This window comes from Gymnoscopelus braueri, assembly GCF_963280865.1.
Source record: "Gymnoscopelus braueri genome assembly, chromosome: 4".
Taxonomy (NCBI): Eukaryota; Metazoa; Chordata; class Actinopteri; order Myctophiformes; family Myctophidae; genus Gymnoscopelus; species Gymnoscopelus braueri.
The window spans coordinates 2,059,046-2,085,970 of record NC_137605.1 but is presented as its reverse complement, the minus strand read 5'-3'; the positions used below and the strand labels follow the sequence as shown (position 1 = coordinate 2,085,970).

General features: G+C 42.4%; 1 protein-coding gene across 3 annotated transcripts; it reads right to left on the bottom strand.

Annotated features, from left to right (window-relative positions):
* Positions 1-671: 671 nt before the first annotated feature.
* Positions 672-26,925, bottom strand: hsc70 (heat shock cognate 70). Of its 3 annotated transcripts, XR_013933044.1 has the most exons (11): positions 26,768-26,925; positions 20,560-20,765; positions 19,414-19,619; positions 18,095-18,247; positions 17,007-17,338; positions 15,950-16,173; positions 13,010-13,212; positions 11,314-11,512; positions 4,631-4,863; positions 1,013-1,637; positions 672-945 (listed from the first exon to the last, which is right to left on the bottom strand). XR_013933044.1 is itself a non-coding variant. In XM_080426603.1 (10 exons), the coding sequence occupies exons 2-10, from the start codon at positions 20,762-20,764 to the stop codon at positions 1,410-1,412; spliced, it is 1,983 nt and encodes a 660-aa protein (XP_080282729.1). In that variant the 5' UTR covers position 20,765; positions 26,768-26,925; the 3' UTR covers positions 672-1,409. The 3 variants fall into 3 exon arrangements, 1 of the variants encoding a protein (XP_080282729.1); XR_013933045.1 differs by lacking the exons at positions 20,560-20,765; positions 26,768-26,925 and adding an exon at positions 19,781-19,795; XM_080426603.1 differs by having other exon boundaries at positions 672-1,637.

Genomic DNA, 26,925 nt, shown 5'->3' with positions numbered 1-26,925 from the left:
GACGACCATAGAGTGTCTTTGTTTACCTCATCACCACAGAGCAGACAGACAGGCGGTGACCACAGAGCAGACAGACAGACGGTGACCACAGAGCAGACAGACAGACAGACAGACAGACAAACAGACAGACAGACAGACAGACAGACAGATGGTGACCACAGAGCAGACAGACAGACAGACAGACAGACGATGACCACAGAGCAGACAGAGCAGACAGACAGACAGACAGACAGATGGTGACCACAGAGCAGACATACAGACAGACAGACAGACAGACAGACAGACAGACTCAGTAGAAAGAGGGAAACAGGACATTATTTAGTGTGGAAGTGAAAGTCTTCTCTGATACAACACTGTAGTATAAATTCATTTACATATTATATTACTGTGATTATTATACTGTAAATCAGCGACGCTGCAGAATACTTTGATAATATTTGAAATGTTTGACTTAAGTTTACTTTACTCTATACTCAATCTGTCCTATAATGGAAACAGATATTCTCGTGACATACTGGATCTATGTACGTACCGTAAATATGACATAAAGTAACACTGTCATTCCGTTGGGCCGTGGATGAAAAGGTTTATTTACAGGGTGACCCTTTAGAACCACTGCTGTGATGATGCAGTAAAACAACATAAATGTAAGAAAGAGTCACACAAAGGTATCAGAATCCCATGGTTGATGTTTATTAAATACATGAGAGATGAAATGAGCTGGATTATGGAACCGTTTGCAGTGTCAACGTATCAACACATTCAGAAGACCATGACTATGAGTTTATGGGTGCGTTCGGAAATTGCGCACCGGAGCGCACTCGCCTATTAGTTTGTATTGGCCAGTGCGCTCAGTGCTGTATTTCCGAACGCACCTAGCGTGTACAGTACAGCACTTCTCCTAACGTAGTTACAAAGTGAGTTTATGTGTACAGTACAGCACTTCTCCTAACGTAGTTACAAAGTGAGTTTATGTGTACAGTACCATGACTAGAGTTTATGTGTACAGTACAGCCTAACGTAGTTACAAAGTGCTTTACTGAACATGATGAGAACAGACCAGACTGAGACATTAACCTTGTGGGGGCGTGTTTTTCAACTGTTTTTTAAAAATCATGAAAATGTGTGCAAATCTTTGAATATAGATATTATTTTTAACATGTTTAACTAAAATCTTTACTTCTGGGGGTCCCTGGATATAAATATTTTGAGATGGGGGTCGGCGGTCAAACACATATAATTTAAGTATGATATAATTTTTCCTTGACATTAAAAGGTTTGAGCACCGCTGAGTAACATACGTTTTATAACTTATGGATTAAGATGTAGAAGACATTTGTGGAATCGGCCTCTCAGGTGTGGGTTGTTCAGGGATCTGATGTAAACATGGATGCCGTCTGCAGCTGCGTTTAGTCGACCTCCTCAATAGTTGGACCGGCGCCGGACCCGCCTGGCATCCCTCCTCCCATGCCACCGGGCATGCCGCCACCGGGCATGCCGCCACCGGGCATGCCACCGGGCATGCCCCCTCCCATGCCCCCGGGCATGCCACCCGCCTGGTACAGCTTGGTGATGATGGGGTTGCAGACCTTCTCCAGGTCCTTCAGCTGGTGCTCGTACTCCTCCTTCTCTGCAGTCTGAGACAACACAGAGTAGACCATTACAATGTATTCATTTATCATACAGTCTTTATCCAGAGTGACTTACAGTAAGCAATGTAAACACATACATAGAATGTAGAGAGACAGCGTAGCGCAGAGAGACAGCGTAGCGCAGAGAGACAGCGCAGAGAGACAGCGTAGCGCAGAGGGACAGCGTAGTGCAGAGAGACAGCGTAGAGCAGAGACACAGCGTAGCGCAGAGAGACAGCGTAGCGCAGAGACACAGCGTAGCGCAGAGAGACAGCGTAGCGCAGTGACACAGCGTAGCGCAGAGACACAGCGTAGCGCAGAGAGACAGCGTAGCGCAGAGAGACAGCGTAGCGCAGAGAGACAGCGTAGCGCAGAGACACAGCGTAGCGCAGAGAGACAGCGTAGCGCAGAGACACAGCGTAGCGCAGAGAGACAGCGTAGCGCAGAGACACAGCGTAGCGCAGAGAGACAGCGTAGCGCAGAGAGACAGCGTAGCGCAGAGAGACAGCGTAGCGCAGAGACACAGCGTAGCGCAGAGAGACAGCGTAGCGCAGAGACACAGCGTAGCGCAGAGAGACAGCGTAGAGCAGAGACACAGCGTAGCGCAGAGAGACAGCGTAGAGCAGAGAGACAGCGTAGTGCAGAGAGACAGCGTAGCGCAGAGAGACAGCGTAGCGCAGAGAGACAGCGTAGAGCAGAGAGACAGCGTAGAGCAGAGAGACAGCGTAGTGCAGAGAGACAGCGGACACTGCATTCATAATTTGAGGCATTTTGTTCCAAAAATTTGGTTTGCTAGATTAGACCTGTTGGTGGCGCTATAACAGGCCAATGTGAAAAGGGTGGCATTTCTTCCTCGGCCTAGTGGGAATGTGTGTGCAAAATTTCCCGGAAATCGCACACTGCGTTCATGATTTGAGGAATTTTGTTCAAAACGGACCTATACTGCAAACTTTGGAAGCCAATGTTAGCCAAGTAGGATGGAATATGAAATATCGGACACATCCATCTTGATCACATGACTATAGAGATATAGAGCCAAAAATGTGTTTTATAAAACTCAGCCTCCTGGTGGCGCTCTAAAAGGCATATGTGAAAAATGCAGGGCAAAGGTTTTTCCTTGGCCTCTAAGGAGTGTGCGTGCAAAGTTTCACGCAGATCGGTGCAGTTATAGTTAAAAACGTGAATCGGCCTGTTATAGCGCCACCATGAGGCTGATTTGAAAGTTTTTAAGTGACATTTCTTCTTCATTCAAGTGACATTTCTTCCTGGGCCAAGTGGGAATCTCTGTGGAAAATGTTACGGAAATTGCATGCTGCGTGCATGATTTGAGGCATGTTGTTCAAAATGAACCAATCCTGCAAACTTTGGAAACCAATCTTAGCCAATCGGGATGGAATATGGAGAATCGGAAAGATCCGTGTTGAGCACATGGCTATAGAGATACTGTGTACCGATTTGCGTGTTTTTTGGAGATAATCTGTAGGTGTAATATCAAAAATGTGTTTTGCAAAAGTCGGCCTCATGGTGGTGCTATGACAGGCTGATCTGAAAAATGTGGGGCAGAGGTTCTGCTGTGGCATCCAGGGAGTGTGTGTGCGCAGTTTCACAGCGACCGGGCCAACGGTGGCGGAGATTAGCTGCTCGCAGACAGAAGGACGGACGGACACACGGACGGACGGACAGGGGGTAAAACATACTCTCTTGTCATGCCTTTCGGCCTGGCGGAGACAAAAATAAATAAGAATCTGTACATTGGAATTTGAGGTATTTTTACTTATACTGGATTGTTTCCAATTTTCAATACTTTTACCTCTACTCCACTACATCTCAGAAGCAAATATTATACTTTTACTCCACTACAATTATTTGAAAACTTTAGTTACTAGTTACTTTGCAGATATAAATTATTATATTATAAAACATGCATTAGCCACTTTAGCCCTATTTTATACATAGGCTATTTGAAAATAGACGATCTACAAGCTACACGATCTACACACTTTTATTTTTGGTACTTCAAGTATATTTTGATGCCAATGCTTTTGTACTTTTACTCAAGTAACGTTTTGAACACAGGCCTTTTACTTGTAACAGAGTATGTCTACATGGTGGTATTAATACTTTCACTTAAGTAAAATATCTGAGTACTTCTTCCACCCCTGGAAATGAGTGAGAGTGAAAAGTACACACAGTGGTTGGTTGTTGAGTCATGGGCAAAGATGTGCAAGAAAGTAATAAAGGGGAAGAAGTGAAGGACATTGTTTTTCAAAGAACAAAGAGGAACTTGGCTCATAATCTGGGTTTCACAAGTGTAGCAGAGTAGCTCAGCCTGAAGCTCAAACAGTGTTATGTCCACAGGCTGTGACCTCGGGTGGCACGGGGTCACCCCTGGAAACCGAGATGCCACCTATGTGTGTGTGTGCGACGTGCGCCCGAAGCAAACATCAACAAAATATTTTCATGAACAAAAAATCCCGCACACTGCTCTTGCTCAGCAGTCTCTGCTTTTATTTAAAGTCCCACTGGACCTTCATCAAGATTATCTTACAGCAATGATACCTACATCTTGAACATGAAGGGGTGTGTGTGTGTATATATATATATATATATATATATATATGAGAAGATGTAGGTATCATTGCTGTTGCTCTTGATGAAGGTCATGAGTAATTTTTTGTTCATGAAAATATAGTTTTTATGTTTGCTTCAGTCAACTAAATCTAAACAGTTGATTTAGCGGACTACATCTACAGTTGATTTAGTGGACTACATCTACAGTTGATTTAGTCGACTAAATTGTATTTTGGCGGTGATGTGATGGCATCTTAATGCCTGATTTATACTTAGCTGCAGAAAACAACTAAGATGTTCTTCTAGTTTTTATTTGTTGAATAAATTGTCAATATATTTAGTCATAGTGTCAGAGATCATAGATTAGTTCTTATTTAGTCTAGTTTTGGCCAGTGGATAAAGGTAGTGGACACATGTTTGAGTGTTACCTGGTTCCTGTCCAGCCAGGCGATGACCTCGTTGCATTTGTCCAGGATGGTCTTCTTGTCCTCCGGGCTGATCTTGTCCTGCAGCTTCTCGTCTTCCACGGTGCTCTTCATGTTGAAGGCCATGGACTCCACAGAGTTCTTAGATGTGACCTTGTCCCTCTGGACCTCGTCCTCCGCCTTGTACTGGTCAGCCTCCTGGACCATGCGCTCTATGTCCTCCTTAGATAGACGACCTGGAGGAAATGTTGTCATTATTATTATTACTCAGTTCAGTTCAGTATGTTTATTTCCAGCTCTTTTGGACAACAAAAACATACATATTAGGGGTGGGACGATATATCGATATCGCGATATATCGCAATACTTTTTCCCGCGATAAATAATCGATATACTGCTGAAAAAAAACGATATAAAAATAAATAAAAATAATGTATGTTAAAGTAATACTAGGTAACGTTTTCAACAAAACTAAAGTTAAATTGTATATCTTTTGTGAGTGGCAAAAGTTTCACAACACCCACTCCGTGAATTTCACCCCCGGAAGCCTTTTATTTATATATTTTCTATTGAACGTGGACGGGGTCACTTTCCCGGGAAAATGACGTCATCTGGCCGGAAAACGGAGGTGGAAATGCACTGGTTTCCTGTTTGGCCAGGAACTACCGCAACGGTTTCCTGTTTGGCCAGGAACTACCGCGCTAATAACAAAAAGGAACCTCACGCTGATTTTAAGAGAATGTAGGATTGGAAGATCGAAAAAGAACAGAAAAAGAAAGCACAGCTCATGGTAACTAATGCTCCACTGGCTAAGAGAAACGATCCGTAGATAGTATTTAACAATTAAAAGATCGCTTTTTGAAACGCTTCCGGCTTCCGGTGAAAACGAATGGAATTCTGGGTAATCGAGGACTACGGAAATTGTATGCAGTGACGGTAGTGACCAGCAGAGGTTGCTAAAAATCGTTATTTGTGATTCTGCATTGTACAACTTTAAGTTTAGTTTTTTTTTCTTTTTTTTCATTTGTGATAAGTTGTTTCTCCGACTTTGTATTTGTGTGATGATGATTTTGAACTGTTTGGTGTTATTTTATGTGTTTATGAATTGAATACAAGGACTATCGTGATATATCGTTGGTGAAATTTCATGCAATATATCGTGATATCGCAATATATCGAATATCGTGATATTATTGTTATTGAGGGCCTAATATCGCCACAGATATCGTATCGTGAGATAGTCATATCGTCCCACCCCTAATACATATATACAAGTGCATTAGTGCAAATTGAAAAAGGCATAATCACAAGAAATAAAAGATGGTCCATGGCACAAGTTCATATAACATGGTGAAGTGTAGGCTATTTGAAAATAGCCGATCTACAAGCTCACAACGCGTCACATCGCGACGCGTTGTGAGCTTGTAGATCTTGCTTGTGAGCTTGTGCTCTTATGTCCTCCTTGGACAGACACTCTGAGGGAAGAGGACGATGCTCTCTCTCTCTCGTCTGCAACACACAGTATGACTGTGTCTTTCTTTTTAATCCCCAGAACAACAGATATTAGATGCAATGCTGCCTCAGTGATTAAACACGGCTGAGCAATGAAACCTATTTTAATTGTGTTTAATTTGTGCACCTAAAGGATTCATAAACATTTCAGTTTTATTGGGCTTGTTTTTAATGTGTAGTTGATTTTTATTATTGTTTAAAGAGTCCTCAAACATGTGCATGTCAAATTATTGTATTTATCCGCTGACTCCCGTCTGAATTAAAAAATATATATATATATATATATTCCAAATATTATTTTACTATTTATTTTCAAGATCTTTTTGAAAATAACAGATCTACAATGTACCTTTGTGAAGGTGATCTCATGTACCTTTGTTTTGTTCTCATGTACCTTTGTGAAGTTGATCTCATGTACCTTTGTGAAGGTGATCTCATGTACCTTTGTGAAGGTGTTCTCATGTACCTTTGTGAAGGTGATCTCATGTACTGTACCTTTGTGAAGGTGTTCTCATGTACCTTTGTGAAGGTGTTCTCATGTACCTTTGTGAAGTTGTTCTCATGTACAATTCAATTCAATTCAAACTTTATTCAAGACACACACAGGGGGGTCCATAGTGAAGAACACATAAAACATATAAAAACAAAACAAAACAAAACAATAAATCAACAAAGCATATACAAACAAGGCAGGACTTTCAGCCTTATCTCTGCACATACAGGCTAGAGCGCCAGTGTGTCCATAGCTTAGATGACAGCCTAACAGAGCTCTTGGCAGGATTAGAGAGTGATACAATAATGCTGTTCACAGAGTCTGTTAACCTGTACATAAATCTATACATCAGGTTTCGTAATACAGCAGGGCAAGTGGGTACATTTATTTCTACAAACATTTGACTGGCACTACAGCATCTTGGGGCTTTGAGCAGTAGCCTCATGCAGTCGTTATAGGCCACTGTCATTTTTTGCAGACTGCCCTTTTTGTAGTGTCGCCACAGGTGGGCCGTGTATAGCGGAGTGCAGTAAGCTTTAAAAAGTGAGATTTTCACTGGAACTGAGCAGAAATTGAATTTGCGAACAAGCATGTTGGCTTGGGCATATAGTTTACGGCGCTGTCTAAAAATATCTCTGTCATCAGATAGGTCATTTGTTATAAAATGACCTAGATATTTGGTCTCCTTGCACTCTTTCAGTGTCATACCAGACAGACAGAAGTCAGGAAATACCAGCTTACTGTCTTCCTTACTTCTCACGATCAGAGTTATGCTCTTTTTTGCGTTGTACTTGATATCAAAATCAATTCCATACTGTGAGCACACTCTTAGTAACTGCTGGAGACCAGCACTACTGGGACATAGGACCACCAAGTCATCTGCAAACATGAGGTGGTTGATGATACAGTCACCAATGATACACCCTGTTTTACAGGCATTCAATTGTACAGATAAATCATCCATAAAAACATTAAAAAGGAAAGGAGATAAAATGCTGCCTTGTCTTACCCCATTGGTCACATGGAATGGGGCGGAGATAGAATTACCCCATTTAACCAGCATAGTCTGGTGTGCATACCAGTAAACCAGAATCCTTATCAAATATCGGGGGGCCCCTCGCAGACATAATTTGTTAAAAAGTTTACAGTGACTGACTCTGTCAAAAGCTTTAGAGGCATCGATAAAGTAAGTAAATACAGTTGTGTTTTGACTTGAGTATTTGTCCAATATCTCCTTGAGTGCAAAGATACACATGTCGGTGCCATGTTTCTGTTTAAAACCAAACTGATTGTCAGCTGTCAGTAAATACTGCTCCAGCCTACTGAGGAGAACTCTTTCCAGTACTTTTGATAAAATGCTGGCTATAGCTATCGGCCTGTAGTTCTCAGAGCTATTCAGCTTACCCACCTTGTCCTTAATGACAGGCACTAAAATAACAGATAAAATGGATTTTGGTAGTGAACCATGAACCAAAAACCCAGTAAAACAAATAGCAAGTAAAATATGCAGTTTCTTGTTGGCATTTTTCAGGTGTTCAGCAGCAATGTTATCCAACCCACAGGCCTTATTGTTGTCGAGTTTCAGAACAGCTTCAAGTATTTCTTGTGGGGTGATAGCCACCTCCTCATCTTTATTGACTGCGCCAACTTGGAAGGGCTTACTTGGGATACAATTAAATAATTCATAGAACTTTTTCTGCCACAGACTGCATATGTCCTCTGGGCCACTTGCATCATCGACACTTGACGGTAACGATGTTTTACAGTTATTAATAGTTCTGATTTCTTTCCAGAAATCAGTGGCACTATTATTTTGTAATTTTCTAGCAAGTGCATCGGCCCGCATTGTATTTTCCTGTCTCTTAATAAAACGAAGTGCATATTTAAAATTAGCATTGGTCTGTTTTTTTCGTTCAAACAGGTGACCAGACTTATTTTTGCCTGATCCAGCCCATTCTTTAAAAGCCCTACTGGCATCCGCATGCAGTTCTGCTACATATTCATTCCAACCTGGCCTGGCAAGGCCCCCATTTGACCTTTGCTTATGTAGAGGCCTGCTGGCAGTTAAAAGAGACTCCACAATATGTTCATACATTGTGCACAGATCAATGCTATGTTGTGGGTTTTTACAATTTAAGTCATGACATAGGATGGCCTGCTTAGGGAGTTTGACTTCATCTAGCAGAGCATTAGTTTGGCTTTGATATATTTCCAACTGGTGCTTGGTAGCCTTGGTCCAATCTAGTTTCCTAGGTCTCTTGCTGCCCTCTGCTGGTGATAACACAGGTAGATTACCAGTATTGATCAACATGGAGAGAGGAATATGGTCAGTAGTGGCCAAGTCATAGTTGATATGCATGGACTGTAAAGAGTCATGTGCATCTACAGTACTTATACAGTGATCGAGCCATGAGGTTGTATGCCAAGCCTCGCTGATATAAGTGTAGCTATCAGAGGGTAAAAGTGCCTTGCTAGAAAGGATCAAGCCATACTCAGTGCAGAACTGGAGAAGATGGTTACCAAATAATGCCTTGCCATCTGATATGTCCGCATTCATATCACCCACTACATAAATGCAGGTGGAGGTGTTGTCTTGGATGAAAGACATGATACATGCCAATCTATTAAGATACTCATCTTCATGTATGGTGCATTCATAGGGTGTATAGACATTTAGAATTATGAACTTCTTTTCGCTGCAGTTGAACTCAATGCCGATGGCCCAATCAACATCCAATCTGACCACATTTACAAGATTATCATATTTTTTGTTCCATAAGATTGCCACTCCACCTGGTATTCTACCCCGGACTATTTTAGTGCTGAGGTCCGTTGTGGACTCACCAGCACCATGAAAGTCATCATGAACAGAGCTGAGTCCTTCCAGGTCCTGCCTAGCCAGGAATGTCTCTTGCAAACATAGGACGTCACAATTCAGTAGTAGTTTATCAACAATGACACGGCGTGATTTGTCCGCCTCTCCGTGTCCCACACGCAGCCCTCTGGCATTATATGAGACAACACGTAAGTTCATGTTAAGCTGACACTTTCCTGATCACTTGTCAGGCTTTGGCTCCCAGGAGGGGATGCATGGGCGATGAAGTTCTTTAGGAGCTGTAGGTCTGTCCCAACTCCCGGTCTGAAGGCTGCGTCGTTATTGCTGTCTCTGGGTCTGCGAGCCTCAAAGTACCGACGTACGTATACGCCTGCTGGCCAGAGTTGGGGGTCAAACATAGTTGCTATGTCCTCACATTCCGCAGTTATGTGGAAGGAGCTAAACCTGCTCTGAAGTGAGTCTATCTTCCGACATGTTACAGGCGTGCCTAGACTAACAGATAGATAGGATCTTAGCGTGTCAGCCTCAAGGGTGGGAGTAAATCTGGTAGCGAATACACTCACCAGCTTTGTTGTGACTGCTGTGATGTTGCTCTCTGTACCCGTACCAACTACTCCCACCTTCCTCCTCTGTGCCCGTTTGGGACGTATGGTTCCGGTGTTGGGCTGCTTACATTTCCCCTTCTTGACGATTGAGCTCCATGCTGGTGACTGTGGGGGGCTCAGGGTCTCTTCCCATGGTTGACAGTCGGGCGCTGCTGGGTCCGATTCCCCCCTCTGCCGGGTCGTTGACTTCTTGCCAGACACATGGGCACGGTTAGAAGATCCACAGAGCTCTGTCACCGCTACTGAGGTTCCCCCAGCCCCGCGGGTCCGGCCAGAGGGTCCACGGGGATCTGTCACTGCTGCTGCTGTACCACTGGCTCACCTTTGTGAAGGTGATCTCATGTACCTTTGTGAAGGTGTTCTCATGTACCTTTGTGAAGGTGTTCTCTCATGTACCTTTGTGAAGGTGTTCTCATGTACCTTTGTGAAGGTGATCTCATGTACCTTTGTGAAGGTGATCTCATGTACCTTTGTGAAGGTGTTCTCATGTACCTTTGTGAAGGTGTTCTCATGTACCTTTGTGAAGGTGATCTCATGTACCTTTGTGAAGGTGTTCTCATGTACCTTTGTGAAGGTGTTCTCATGTACCTTTGTGAAGGTGATCTCATGTACCTTTGTGAAGGTGATCTCATGTACCTTTGTCGTTGGTGTTCTCATGTACCTTTGTGGTTTTGTTCTCATGTACCTTTGTGAAGGTGTTCTCATGTACCTTTGTGAAGGTGATCTCATGTACCTTTGTCGTTGGTGTTCTCATGTACCTTTGTGGTTTTGTTCTCATGTACCTTTGTGAAGGTGATCTCATGTACCTTTGTGAAGGTGTTCTCATGTACCTTTGTGAAGGTGATCTCATGTACCTTTGTGAAGGTGATCTCATGTACCTTTGTGAAGGTGTTCTCATGTACCTTTGTGAAGGTGATCTCATGTACCTTTGTGAAGGTGTTCTCATGTACCTTTGTGAAGGTGATCTCATGTACCTTTGTGAAGGTGATCTCATGTACCTTTGTGAAGGTGTTCTCATGTACCTTTGTGAAGGTGTTCTCATGTACCTTTGTGAAGGTGATCTCATGTACCTTTGTGAAGGTGTTCTCATGTACCTTTGTGAAGGTGTTCTCATGTACCTTTGTGAAGGTGATCTCATGTACCTTTGTCGTTGGTGTTCTCATGTACCTTTGTGGTTTTGTTCTCATGTACCTTTGTGATGGTGATCTCATGTACCTTTTGTGAAGGTGATCTCACGTACCTTTGTCGTTGGTGATGGTGATCTTGTTCTCCTTGCCGGTGCTCTTGTCGGCCGCGGTCACGTTGAGGATGCCGTTGGCGTCGATGTCAAAGGTCACCTCGATCTGCGGGACGCCCCTGGGCGCGGGGGGGATGCCGGTCAGGTCAAACTTACCCAGGATGTTGTTGTCCTTGGTCATGGCCCTCTCGCCTTCATACACCTGAGGGGAACAAGGTTCTTTATTGTTGTTACATCTTACAGGTACATTTAGTTCTGGCTCCTTGGACATTGCAGCAGAATAGTATCAGTGATAAACAACAGTACGATATGATAAAAAGACAAAGAAACTAAAGCAAACATAGATTTATAACACAAGAAAGTGGCTATTGCGGAGCTAATAAAAACACACGCAAAGATGTTGCCAAAAGAAAGCTGTTTACTATGAGCGAGCCTCGTGGATCTCTCTCATATCACTGGTTTACATGAGCCCTCGCTCATGTAAACCAGTCATTTGAGACATCACAATCAGTCACGTCAACCTGACATCTTCCAGCTTTTTGGATGAGTGCACCAGCCTGGATATCAGAGTACTGTATGTAGTGAAGGTGTTGGTGTGTTTGGTAGCAGAGGTGTCTTTTCGGGGGGAAAGAAATGTGGTTGGTAAAAAAAAAAAATATACCACATTCCATTTAGCTTTCCACTTTCCAGAACAGCGAAAAATATTTTTCGTTTTTTCACACAGAACCAGAAGATAACGTGATCCAAAGATTTACTGCTCCATTCACTTCCTGGTTAACTTATTACTTAAAAATCCTGTATCTCGGCTCCTGTGTTGTTGTTTTTTGCCGAAACATGCTATTTTTAACGCCGTATAACAAGCGAATGGGAGGTCACGATGACATTTATCTTTAATTTTACGGAAGCACAGTGAAACCTTACGTGATTAGCAACCAGTGGGGATCGGTCATACTGGAGATACATAGTCTGTGACTACTTCAAAAGATAAGAAAATTAAAAAAATCGTTGGCAGTCTGGGTCTTATTTAGTTGTATATACTCTGGCAGTTAAAGAGTTAAGTAGGGATGTCATGTGGATAAATGTGGTTAATAAATGTATGGCTGCAGACAATAAAACGCATTATCTGATGCACTCAGTGTACATCTGAAATCCGATGAATCTGCAAACAATGTTAAGAATTGGAGAAAACATGCATAAAATGAATGAATATTAGGTTAAATGTGAACACCAGGGGGTTGGTAGTGTTGGCATGGTGGTGTTTTTTTCTTGATGAGTAAATGTACTTAGTTACCTGGATGAGTACACCAGGCTGGTTATCAGAGTAGTAAATGTACTTAGTTACCTGGATGAGTACACCAGGCTGGTTATCAGAGTAGTAAATGTACTTAGTTACCTGGATGAGTACACCAGGCTGGTTATCAGAGTAGTAAATGTACTTAGTTACCTGGATGAGTACACCAGGCTGGTTATCAGAGTAGTAAATGTACTTAGTTACCTGGATGAGTACACCAGGCTGGTTATCAGAGTAGTAAATGTACTTAGTTACCTGGATGAGTACACCAGGCTGGTTATCAGAGTAGTAAATGTACTTAGTTACCTGGATGAGTACACCAGGCTGGTTATCAGAGTAGTAAATGTACTTAGTTACCTGGATGAGTACACCAGGCTGGTTATCAGAGTAGTAAATGTACTTAGTTACCTGGATGAGTACACCAGGCTGGTTATCAGAGTAGGTGGTAAAGGTCTGGGTCTGTTTGGTAGGGATGGTGGTGTTCCTCTTGATGAGGACGGTCATCACTCCTCCGGCCGTCTCGATGCCCAGAGACAGAGGAGTGACGTCCAGCAGCAGCAGGTCCTGGACGTTCTCAGACTTATCACCAGCCAAGATGGCCGCCTGCACCGCTGTAGGAAGACACAGTAGACCAGCGGCGATGCTAATGTTATTATGACTTTGTGATCAGTGAGCAGTGTAGGGCAAGCTACTTTCATTTAATAATTAGTTATATTTACTAGTTACTGCGCCAAACAAGTAAGTTTGTTACTAGCTTAGTTACTGCATTATAAATGTAATGGGTAACTAGGGAAAGTAACTTTTTAGCATGCATGCATGCAAAAAATGCAAAAGTTACTTTCCCTAGTTACCAATTGTGTTTATAATTTCTCACTTCAAATGTTTTAAAAAAGATTATTGAGAGCAACGTTTAGTTGTAAATGACATGGTGTGTTTGTTTACATGGCTGTCATGTTGGATACAGCATAAAACCAAGCAGCGCAGGTTTATGAGCAGGTGCTCTGAGTCCTTGATCAGACAGGTTGATATGAGCAGGTGTTCTGAGTCTTTGATTAGACAGGTTGATATGAGCAGGTGCTCTGAGTCTTTGATTAGACAGGTTGATATGAACAGGTGCTCTGAGTCCTTGATTAGACAGGTTGATATGAGCAGGTGTTCTGAGTCTTTGATTAGACAGGTTGATATGAGCAGGTGCTCTGAGTCTTTGATTAGACAGGTTGATATGAGCAGGTGCTCTGAGTCTTTGATTAGACAGGTTGATATGAACAGGTGCTCTGAGTCCTTGATTAGACAGGTTGATATGAGCAGGTGCTCTGAGTCCTTGATTAGACAGGTTGATATGAACAGGTGCTCTGAGTCCTTGATTAGACAGGTTGATATGAGCAGGTGCTCTGAGTCTTTGATTAGACAGGTTGATATGAGCAGGTGCTCTGAGTCTTTGATTAGACAGGTTGATATGAGCAGGTGCTCTTGAGTCTTTGATTAGACAAGTTGATATGAGCAGGTGCTCTGAGTCTTTGATTAGACAGGTTGATATGAGCAGGTGCTCTGAGTCTTTGATTAGACAGGTTAATATGAGCAGGTGCTCTGAGTCTTTGATTAGACAGGTTGATATGAGCAGGTGCTCTGAGTCCTTGATTAGACAGGTTAATATGAGCAGGTGCTCTGAGTCTTTGATTAGACAGGTTGATATGAGCAGGTGCTCTGAGTCTTTGATTAGACAGGTTGATATGAGCAGGTGCTCTGGTCTGTTATAGAGCTCATCGGTCATTATCAAGAAATAATGACCGCTGATTGACCAATCAGAATCAAGCGTTCAACCAAGCCGTGTAATAAACATGTATATATGTGTGTTATTAGAGGCATCAGACTGGCAGAAAGCCCGGTTTAAAAGGTTGTTGTTTCAACCCATGCAGCCATAGATTAATTAACTCATTGAGTGCCATTCACGTGTTTCACGTGTTTTACCACTATGGTGCAACGTGCCAATCACGTGTTTCACGCGTTTTACCACTATGGTGCAACGTGCCAATCACGTGTTTCACGCGTTTTACCACTATGGTGCAACGTGCCAATCACGTGTTTCACGTGACAAAAAAATAGCACAATAATGCTTTGAATATTGTTCAAAACCCAAGATATCATTATCTGAAGATTTGCAGCTCCATTCACTCCTCCATTCTTCCGCCTCATCAGATCTATAATAAACATCAGATCTATAGTAAACATGTTCCTACCGGCTCCATAGGCCACAGCCTCATCAGATCTATAAATAACAGATCTATAGTAACCATTCCTCCTACCGGCTCGTGGGGCGGCCATAGCTGAGTGGTTAGTGAGCCCGCCTAGGGAACCAGCTGGCCCTGGTTGCCCCAGGTTCGATTCCAGGCCACGCCAGCATATGTGCCGATGATATGAAATTTGTCCCTGAGCAAGACTCTTAACCCCAATTGCTCACAGATTCTCATTGGAAACAAGACCGCAAGGACTTTCATGAACGACCTGTTAAAAGGAATTATCCTTATCCTTATCTCCGTAGGCCACAGCCTCATCAGATCTATAAATAACAGATCTATAGTAACCATTCCTCCTACCGGCTCCGTAGGCCACAGCCTCATCTGATCTATAATAAACATCAGATCTATAGTAAACATCAGATCTATAGTAAACCTATTCCTACCGGCTCCGTAGGCCACAGCCTCATCAGATCTATAATAAACATCAGATCTATAATAAACATCAGATCTATAATAAACATCAGATCTATAGTAAACCTATTCCTACCGGCTCCGTAGGCCACGGCCTCATCAGATCTATAAATAAACATCAGATCTATAGTAACCATTCCTCCTACCGGCTCCGTAGGCCACAGCCTCATCAGATCTATAAATAACAGATCTATAGTAACCATTCCTCCTACCGGCTCCGTAGGCCACAGCCTCATCAGATCTATAAATAACAGATCTATAGTAACCATTCCTCCTACCGGCTCCGTAGGCCACAGCCTCATCAGATCTATAAATAACAGATCTATAGTAACCATTCCTCCTACCGGCTCCGTAGGCCACAGCCTCATCAGATCTATAAATAACAGATCTATAGTAACCATTCCTCCTACCGGCTCCGTAGGCCACAGCCTCATCTGATCTATAATAAACATCAGATCTATAATAAACATCAGATCTATAGTAAACATCAGATCTATAGTAAACATCAGATCTATAATAAACATCAGATCTATAATAAACATCAGATCTATAATAAACATCAGATCTATAATAAACATCAGATCTATAGTAAACATCAGATCTATAATAAACATCAGATCTATAGTAAACCTATTCCTACCGGCTCCATAGGCCACAGCCTCATCAGGGTTGATGCTCTTGTTCAGATCGCGGCCGTTGAACAGGTCCTGCAGTAGTTTCTGTATCTTGGGGATGCGCGTGGACCCGCCCACCAGCACGATGTCGTGGATCTGGGCCTTGTCCATCTTGGCGTCCCTCAGGGACTTCTCCACGGGCTCCAGAGTTCCGCGGAACAGGTCGGCGTTCAGCTCCTCAAAGCGGGCCCTGATTGGTGAACGCAGGGTTAATATAGTTCACTAAAACAATCAACCAAAACTAGAAGTGAAAAAAACATTTTAGTTAAAGGTAGGGTAAGGGATATATATTTTAAATGTTTAAAGGTTAAAGCACTATATTGTCTCTCCAGCTCTTTAAATAAACAGAAAATACATTTTCAGGTGGGTTGCAACATTTCAACCAATCAGGACAGAGTACCAATTTATCAGCTTAATTTTTTTATAGTGTTCCAGTTCCAATTGTGTCAGCTCATTTCTTTGTGTCATCACTTCCAATTTCACTTGTTTAATCTGTATCCTGTATGAGTTCTCTATCCTTATTGGATTACATTTGGTATCCTGAGCTGAACATGTATTTTCTGTTTACTAAAGAGCGGGAGAAACATGGAGACTCATGTTACTGAACAAACACTCTACAGTATATTAATGAGAACTATCACAATATAGAGCTATTTAACACTTATTTTAACCAAAGAAAATCCTTACCCTACCTTTAACTGAAATAAAAATATGAGGCAAAAAAATAAACGAGGCTTTACACATTTGTTTTACTAAAGTTTACGAAACTAACAGAAACTAACAAATCTAAGAAAATGTAATTTGTCTAAAATATAAAACTATTATTTGGGGAAATTTAGGTGGATATGAAATCTATCTTCCATTTGTTTAACTGTGCCAGTTTTAACTGTGAATACTTTTTTAATCTCTCCTGACAAATACCTAATATTACCCCCAAAAAAACGAAACCAGCAAACCACTTTAAAAAACGAAACTAAAATAAAAGTCAAAAAAGAAAAATGAATGAAAACTAAGTATACTAACCTAGTGATGGAGGTGTAGAAGTCGGCTCCCTCGTACAGAGAGTCGATCTCGATGCTGGCCTGCGTGCTGCTGGACAGCGTGCGCTTGGCGCGCTCGCAGGCCGTGCGCAGGCGCCGCACGGCGCGCTTGTTGCCCATGATGTCCTTCTTGAACTTGCGCTTGAACTCGGCGATGAAGTGGTTGACCATGCGGTTGTCGAAGTCCTCCCCGCCCAGGTGGGTGTCGCCCGCCGTCGACTTGACCTCGAAGATGCCGTCCTCGATGGTCAGGATGGACACGTCGAAAGTGCCGCCGCCGAGGTCGAAGATGAGGACGTTACGCTCACCGCCAACCTGGAGCGTGTGAGAGAGAGTCGTATTTTTTACGGGAACACCAAACAGAATGCAATACAATTACCACAGACACTCTGGATTCTAACTGCTGCACCCAGACAAATAATGGTTCCTTAAAATGACAGGGCATGTCTTAATAGGTGAACATTTCGCGAAAGTATGGTTCCAAAAAATATATATTTTGGTATCACTCTGAAGAACCAGTTTCAGATCCAGTTGTAATTGTCTGTGTAAGTAGCGTATACCTTCTTGTCGGGGTCATCCCTATGTTCCCCACTTACTTTAGGATTTAGGGTTTAGGGTTTTATCCTGTGAAGTTGTTTACCAAAAGTTAGGAGGGAGCTACTGAAGAAAAAATGCTGTTGGTGTGTACAATATACCAAGTTTTTTAATGCACATTTGATGATGCTCTTTTTATTCTCTTTTTGCTCTTTTTTGCACTCTCTTTCTTTTCTTTAAATCTTTTTTACGATTTCTATCATTATTCTATTGTTGTTATTACCTATGCTGCTGCATTGTCTGAAGGAAGCCAAACCAAAATAAGTTTTACTCTTATGTACCTGTACACAAGATGTAGTAACAATAAAGTACAACCTTGAACCTTCAACCTTGTTAGTGTTAGTGTTAGGTAAGCGGGGAACATAGAACCCGCGGAACCTAGAACCTGGGGAACATAGAACCTGGGGAACATAGCTCCCATAGTGTATACCCTCTTAGCGTGTACCTTCATGTGTAAGCTGTGTAAGTATGGAATACCTTCTTGTCTAAGCCGTATGCGATGGCAGCGGCTGTGGGCTCATTGATGATGCGCAGAACGTTGAGTCCAGCGATGGTTCCAGCATCTTTGGTGGCCTGGCGCTGGGAGTCGTTGAAGTAAGCTGGAACTGTGACCACAGCGTTGTTCACTGCCTGTTGACATACACAATACATACATGTATAGAATAAATACAGAATACACAATGAAACACGTTAGATTGAACAAACCGTGTGACTGAAAATGAGGAACGTGCAGAAAGCAGTGGTTTTGAAACTTTTCTTGTCAAGGTCAATTTAGAGCAGGGGTCTTCAACAGGGGGTCCGGGACCCCTAGGGGGTCCTCAGAGCTACTATAGGAGGTCCACCAATTCTTTGTGTGATAGGATTTAGTTTTTTTTACATTAACCACCTAGAACCCTAGAATTCCTTTTCTGAGGGGAACATTAGCCGAAAATAGCCGATCTACAAGCTCTCAACACCTCGTACAAATGGAACCAAATGGACCCTTACAGGCCTGTGACTCTGAGAGTGTACACATGGAACCAAATGGACCCTTACAGGTCTGTAACTCTGAGAGTGAAATGGAATTAATAAGACTTACAGTAAACAAGGTAAACATACCTTGCACACATACATACAATGCAGAGAGACAGTGTAGTGTCTCAGTGAACTATAGGATCACAGGTAAAAAATTAACCTAGCATCACTCTAAACAATGTAATATCAACATAATAATCTGTACATTGTAACTACAGGATAGCAGGTGAACCAGGACCCTAGCATCAGTCTAAACAAGGTTGTGGAGGTTCATTCATTCATTTGTTTATTTGGACAGGACAATGCATATTAATGAACGTCAAGACGTAAATACACCGGATTTAGCAAAGATGCTAGTTTTCATCCGCAGTCCTCACAAAGAAACAGACATACAAACAGAGGGATACATTTACAGGAATACATAACATTACATTGGGAAATAGATAGATAAACAGTTGAATACATTGGGGACATTATAGACAGACAAACATTGAATACATAAAAGAAAAAAGGGGAAGGTGAGTTGGGGGGGGGAGGTGGGAAGGGATGGGCAAAAAGCACTCCTCGATGCCATGCCTCCTTGTGTAAGGCATTGTATGGAGGGAGTGAAAAAAAACAGCCCTGGGTTGGAAGGGGGGGATGGGGGAGGGGGGCGGGAGTGGGGAGAGGAGCAAGGAGGCGAAGGTGTGTGTTGCAGGATATGTTACTGTGTGTCTGTGTGTGTGTGTAAATGGAAGTCTGTGACATGGCCTTGGTGCTTTTTTTTGGGACTCAGACAGTACCTTGCCCAGGTAGGCCTCAGAGATCTCCTTCATCTTGGTGAGGACCATGGAGGAGACCTCCTCGGGGAAGAAGCTCTTCATCTCCCCCTTGTACTCCACCTCCATCTTGGGTTTCCCGCCGTCGCTGACCACAGTGAAGGGCCAGTGCTTCATGTCCGACTGGACCACAGGGTCATCGAACTTACGACCTATCAGACGCTTAGCATCTGGGAGAGAGTCACAGACAAATACCGTTGTTTCAAAACCGTTCCCTTTTTATTATTTTAAAACAAGAAAAAACTACACAGTCATAATTTATACCAGCTTGCGGCAAGCTAAACCCCTTCTAAACACAGTGTTGGTAGGATTCATAAGGTTAAATTCTTACCAAACACAGTGTTGGTAGGGTCCATATGGTTACATTCTTACCAAACACAGTGTTGGTAGGGTTCATAAGGTTAAATTCTTACCAAACACAGTGTTGGTAGGGTCCATATGGTTACATTCTTACCAAACACAGTGTTGGTAGGGTTCATAAGGTTAAATTCTTACCAAACACAGTGTTGGTAGGGTTCATAAGGTTAAATTCTTACCAAACACAGTGTTGGTAGGGTTCATAAGGTTAAATTCTTACCAAACACAGTGTTGGTAGGGTTCATAGGGTTAAATTCTTACCAAACACAGTGTTGGTAGGGTTCATAAGGTTAAATTCTTACCAAACACAGTGTTGGTAGTGTTCATAAGGTTAAATTCTTACCAAACACAGTGTTGGTAGGGTTCATACGGTTAAATTCTTACCAAACACAGTGTTGGTAGGGTTCATAAGGTTAAATTCTTACCAAACACAGTGTTGGTAGGGTTCATACGGTTAAATTCTTACCAAACACAGTGTTGGTAGGGTTCATAAGGTTACATTCTTACCAAACACAGTGTTGGTAGGGTTCATAAGGTTACATTCTTACCAAACACAGTGTTGGTAGGGTTCATAAGGTTACATTCTTACCAAACACAGTGTTGGTAGGGTTCATATGGTTACATTCTTACCAAACACAGTGTTGGTAGGGTTCATAAGGTTACATTCTTACCAAACACAGTGTTGGTAGGGTTCATAAGGTTACATTCTTACCAAACACAGTGTTGGTAGGGTTCATAAGGTTACATTCTTACCAAACACAGTGTTGGTAGGGTTCATGGCCACCTGGTTCTTGGCGGCGTCGCCGATCAGCCTCTCGGAGTCGGTGAACGCCACGTAGCTGGGCGTGGTGCGGTTGCCCTGGTCGTTGGCGATGATCTCCACCTTGCCATGCTGGAAGATGCCCACACAGGAGTATGTGGTGCCCAGGTCGATGCCCACCGCCGGTCCTTTAGACATCCTGCACCACAAACAGGCAAAAACGTTAATTATACGTTCATTTAGACATAATGTGGTTCTCATTGTGGTTCTCATTCAGTGCCAATAGGGCATAGCAGTGGCGGCCATTTTCTGGTTCCACTTCAAAATAGTCAATGCATTTTTCCCATTGACATTTCCAAAAATATTTATATCAATTATTTTAAGCCTAGAGTCAAGCCATCCAGGGTCCTGGTGAATCATGACCATAAGACGTTTGAATCTGTGAAAACGGCAAAACAACGGTTATTTATTAAATATAGTATATCATATAATTAAATATAAAATGTTTAAAAAATCACAGATTTTTTTTTAATGGTCATGATTCACCAGGACCCTGGATGGCTTGACTCTAGGCTTAAATGAATTGATATAAATATTTTTGGAAATGTCAATGGGAAAAAATGCATGTTTTGAAGTGGAACCAGAAAATGGCCACCACTGCTATGCCCTATAGCCCCTTTTCCACTACGAAGGTGGAACCAGAACTTATCCAGAACCTGAACCTAGTTTTCGGGGTTCTGGGTTTGTTTCCATAGCGCACGGCCCGGTTTCAGACAAGGTTCTTGGAGCCTTCATTTCGGCCCTGCTCCAGAGGTAGTACTAAATCCTGAGTTCAGGGAACCTATGGGAGGGGCCAGCAGCGCTGCTGCTATCGATTGGTCGAGCTGAGGTGACGACACCGAGGAGACCGGAGGAGAAGCTCTCACAACACCAGACGTGTAACACGTCAAAACAGTGTTCTCAGCGATTACGCTAGATGGCGGTTTTCGCCAACCTATGAGTGATCCTAGTGTTGATTTTGACAGCAAATTTTGATGTAGTTTTAGTCATAGTCTTTTTGAATCAAATTCCATTTAGTTTTAGTCATATTTTAGTCATCTGAAATGTTTTACTGTTAGTCTAGTTTTAGTCGACTAAATATAAGGTTATAAGGTCGGCTAAATCTACAGTTGATTTAGTCGACTAAAATGTATGTTGGCGGTGCCTTGATGGCGTCATAATGGCTGATTTTACACTTGGTTGCATGCTGAAAATAGCAGATCTACAAGCTCACAACTGTTAGTGAGCTTGTAGATCTGCTATTTTCAGAGCGCAACACCCGAGCGCAACCAGACATAAAATGACTTGTGTCTTAGTTCTACTGGATCTCTTCTCCACTAGATCCTCACTAACATTTTAGTCTAGTTTTTATTTGTTGATGAAATTGTCAATATATTTAGTTTTTGTTTTAGTCACCATAGCTTAGTTTATATTCAGTTTCTGTTTAGTTTGTCAGTGAAAAAAGTTTTAGTCGACGAAATCAACACTGGGCGAGCCTATGACTTGGAGAGAAAGATCCGCCCGGAAATGATCAAACATTTTCACCCCGTCCACTACAATGTGAGAGGACTTAGAAAAATACACTTTTCTCTGCTTTCTTGTTTTTTTTCTGCGTTTTTGGCAACAAGCTGTATTCAACAGCCAATAACTAAAGAACGGAGGGTTGTGGTGACACGCCCGCCCCCCCAAAAATAGCAGATATACAAGCTCATAGCGCGGCACCGAGTGCCGCGCTATGAGCTTGTAGATCTGCTATTTTTGAAAAATCTTGAATTTTTTTTTTTAACATTTTTCCCCAAAACTGTCTGGATTTAGAAAAAAATGAAAGAATGGCCTCAGGTCTTAATGGGTTAAAAGTGTTGGCGGCCCACCGATCGGACACATGGGTGGGCCGTTTTCAGAGCACGATCAGTCCATGGGATGGTGTGGTTCTGACTTGGACCAAATGGTACCAGCGTACGCTTTTGATTGCTGCGATGAGAACTCACTTTTCAAGGTTTGAAAGAAAAATAATACTGTGACTTTTCTTTTTACATAATGTTACATTATCATTAAAATCTCAATCCCCAATTATTTGGGGGCCCTCTTGCAGTACCCTCATGGCCCACAAGCAAACGATGCGTTATTTTCTGGCAGACAGTCAAAGAGTTAATAGTTGTTGTAACTGTCATGTTGTCATTGTAGATGCAATCTGGGAACCCATCGCCAAATGAAAAGGAAAAACAGCGCCCTCTGCTATTTTTCACTGATTCATTTGGCTCTGGGAGGAGCTCAACGAAGCACCCGTGTGCAAGGAAACCGGGGTTTAGGTCTGCCTTCAGCCTTTCACTTCCGGTGGTGCGACTATGTTTTCATTCCCACTAACAATATTTCTACACGGAACACAAACACCACTTCTCCCAGAGAACATGGATGGTTTTGGTTACAAACCCACTTGTTTCTATGATGAAAGAGCAATTTAAAATGTTACTAACTTGCCGCGGTTTTGTCGGCTTCGAGGACGCTATTGTTAAATGAGTTTCGGTTTGTTTCTAGTGGGGAAGGAACGGCACACACGTAAATCCCGCCCACTACATTTGATTGGGTAAAGCGCGGCCTGTTTCCTGATCTGAAAGCACGCCCACTTGTAAACAATGCGCACGGGTTGTCAACGCGGCTACCGACGGATTCAAACGCAGAGCAGAATCTGTTCTTGAGAGATTATTGTAGATGTTATAGTGTTTGATCTTAGATCTTATAAACGATTTGATTTGTTATTAATAAGGCCTAATAATAGAGTCCAAGGGGTGTGCGTGTGTGCGTGCGTGTGTTGAGAGGGGGGTAAGTAGTACTCTAGGCAGTGCACATGCAGTGAGACACGTGTCTGTGGTTCTTGCTGAGACGTTGGAGGCTCAGCTGTTCCCCCGGACGTTCTGGAAGGATCCTGGATGGCACGCTGCTGCTGCCACCTGCTCCGCCTCTGCTCTGCAGCATAGCCCCTCCCACCCGACACGTGACATTCCATGCCACGCCCAAAGACAAGACAAGACAGTCCTGGTGTCTCACTGAAAGCCTCCTTCAGAAGCAGTGGTGGAAACAGTACTCAAATGTTTTACTTAAGTAAAAGTATCAATACTGCAAAGTAGAAGTACTCTGTTACAAGTGAAAGTCAGGAATGGAAAATGTACTTCCGTAAAAGTACAAAAGTATTGGTATCAAAATGTACTTAAAGAACCAAAAGTAAATGAATTAAATGTTTGAAAATAGCAGATCTACAAGCTCACAACACATCGCGATGCGACGCGTTGTGAGCTTGTAGATCGGCTATTTTCAAACAGCCGATGTATAAAATAGGCCTAAAGTGCTTAATGTATATTTTATAATATTGTAATTTATATCTACAAAGTAACTAAGGTTTTCAAATAATTGTAGTGGAGTAAAAGTACGATATTTGCCTCTGAGGTGTTGTACTTGAAGTACAGTACTTGAGTAAATGTACTCAGTTACTTTCCACCGCGTGTCTCGCTGAAGCCTCGTTCAGGAGCATAGCGCTGCAGTGTGACCGCGTGGGCGTGGCTAATGAGATGTCATGGAGGCCATGATGATGATAATCACAGCCTGAAGCTGGCCTTTGATCAGCTGCTATAAACATCATCCCTGTTGGTCTGTTTTAACACAACTGAGACCGGGAACGCATCCGTGTCACTTTAGATTTCTTTGGAGCTATTCACAAAAATAGCAGATCTACAAGCTATAGAGCTTGTAGATCTGCTATGCAGCGCGGAACAAAATAACGCTTCACCGGCGCCTTTCGCTGTTTTAGCGTTCCTTCGGCAGCCGCTGCTTCTAAACGTCGGCGCTTTTCGGCGATAGTTCTGTCTTCTTTCACTTTCTCCACGCCGTTTGGTGCCCCCCCCCCCCCCCAAGGTTGGTGCCCTGTGCTTCAAAGCCCTTGCGTTAAGCCGAGGCTGGGTCCCGGTGCAGGGCTGGGTGTTTTTCTTTTTTTTTTGGCTTGGCTTGGCTTGGCTTGGCTTGGCCGCGGCCCCAGACTGCCCAGTCCTTCTGGCATCTGCCAGAAGTGCCAGACCGTCCTATCCGGGCCTGCTTATGTCTGTTAAATCCAGTGGTGGAAAGTAACCAAGTACATTTACTTAAGTACTGTACTTAAGTACAATTTTGAGGTATTTGTACTTTATTTGAGTATTTCCAATTTCCAATACTTTTACTTCTACTCCACTACATCTCAGAGGCAAATATTGTACTTTTACTCCACTACATTTAGTTGAAAACTTTAGTTACTAGTTACTTTTCAGATATAAATGATTATATTAGGAAACATGCATTAACCTCTTTAACCCTATTTTATACCTAGGCTATTTGAAAATAGACAATCTACAAGCTCACAACGCGTCGCGACGCGTTGTGAGCTTGTAGATCGGCTATTTGAAAATATTTAGTACTTTTACTTTTGGTACTTTAAGTACATTTTGATGCCAATACTTTTGTACTTTTACTCAAGTAAATTTTGAATTCTAGGACTTTTACTTGTAACAGAGTATTTTTATATGGCAATATTGGTACTTTTACTTAAGTAAATAATTTGAGTACTTTTTCCACCACTGGTTAAATCTGCAGTTTTGTTTGTTTACCATGAATGTATGTAGTGACAGCAGCAGATATGTGTTCACAATCTGAACACATACTGTAATCTGCTGTCAGTTTAACAGGAGCAACATGCTGACAGCATGCAGCACTGCAGGCCCTCTGTGACACGTGTGTGTGTGTGTGTGTGTGTGTGTGTGTGTGTGTGTGTGTGTGTGTGTGTGTGTGTGTGTGTGTGTGTGTGGTTGGTTCGTCATGGCTGTTCCCTGTCCATCATGCACAGGGTGTGTGTCATATGGCACAGTTCCAGTGGTGTAAAGTAACTAAGTACATTTACTCAAGTGCAGTACTTAAGTACAATTTTGAGGTACTTTGACTTTACTGGAGTTTACTTCTGCTCCACTACATCTCAGTGGCAAATATTGTACTTTTACTCCACTACAATTATTTGAAAACTTTAGTTACTAGTTACTTTGCAGATATAAATATATCACATTATAAAACTCAATTTCATACCTAGGCTATTTGAAAATAGCAGATCTACAAGCTCACAACGCGTTGGATAGCGACACGTTGTGAGCTTGTAGATCTGCTATTTTCAAACATTTTAGTACTTTTGGTACTTTAACTTTAATACGATAATTTAACTACTTTACTTTATATTAACTTTAATAATATAATATATGGTATTTTGATACCAATACTGACCAATACGGCCATGCATTGTTTTTGTAATTTGAACTTTTAAAAGCGTTTTTTTAACCTCCTGGTAATTTAAAGGGATAGTTCACCCATTTTTATTTTTGAGTAGTTTTGTGCAGCAGTGACTGACGGCATGCATTAATCCCCTCACATCATGTGACACGATGACAGCAGTTTGTTCAAAGCAACGAGCAGACGGCAGACACACTCTTATCTGTGGTTCTCTGTAACTCTGAGAGTGTACACATGAAACCAAATGGACCCTTACAGGTCTGTAACTCTAGTGTACACATGGAACCAAATGGACCCTTACAGGTCTGTAACTCTAGTGTACACATGGAACCAAATGGACCCTTACAGGCCTGTTTGGTTCCATCTGTACACCTGAGTTCAGTGTACACCGAGTTCCATCTGTACGCCTGAGTTCACGAGGTCCTTGAATAGGGGTGGGACGATATATAGATATCGCAATATATCGCGATACTTCCTCCCGCGATAAATAATCGATATACTGCCAAAAAATATCGATATATTATTATTATTTTTTTTATATGTTTTTTTTCCGACTCTGTATTTGTGTGATGATGATTTTGAACTGTTTGGTGCTATTTTAAGTGTTTATGAATTGAATACTATCGTGATATATCGTTGGTGAAATGTCATGCAATATATCGTCATATCGCAATATATCGAATATCGTGATATTATTGTTATCGAGGGCCTAATATCGCCGCAGATATCGTATCGTGAGATACCCATATCGTCCCACCCTTATCCTCGAAATGACATAAGTTTGAGGACCACCGCTGGACGACATACATGAAGAAGCCAGGCTGGGTTGCAATGCTTCCCACAAAACACCCCCCCGAACATGGTTACCTTGAAGACTGTAGGTTTTAACAGAGTTAAAAGGCTGTTTGTTTGTAACGCGCCAAAGTCCCACTGCGACTGGCTGGCTGGCTGGCTGGTCCTGGTCCTGGTCCCCTCTCCTCTCTCTTCTCTTCTCCTCGCAGACGGACAGACAGACGGACTGAGAG

Excerpts from the sequence above, each read along its gene's own strand:
- hsc70 (XM_080426603.1), bottom strand. The coding sequence starts at position 20,764 with ATGTCTAAAGGACCGGCGGTGGGCATCGACCTGGGCACCACATACTCC. Across the intron at positions 18,248-19,413 it reads CTGAGGCCTACCTGGGCAAG|GCAGTGAACAACGCTGTGGT; the intron begins GTACTGTCTGAG and ends GTATGTCAACAG. Across the intron at positions 11,513-13,009 it reads AGCCTGGTGTACTCATCCAG|GTGTATGAAGGCGAGAGGGC; the intron begins GTAACTAAGTAC and ends TGTTCCCCTCAG.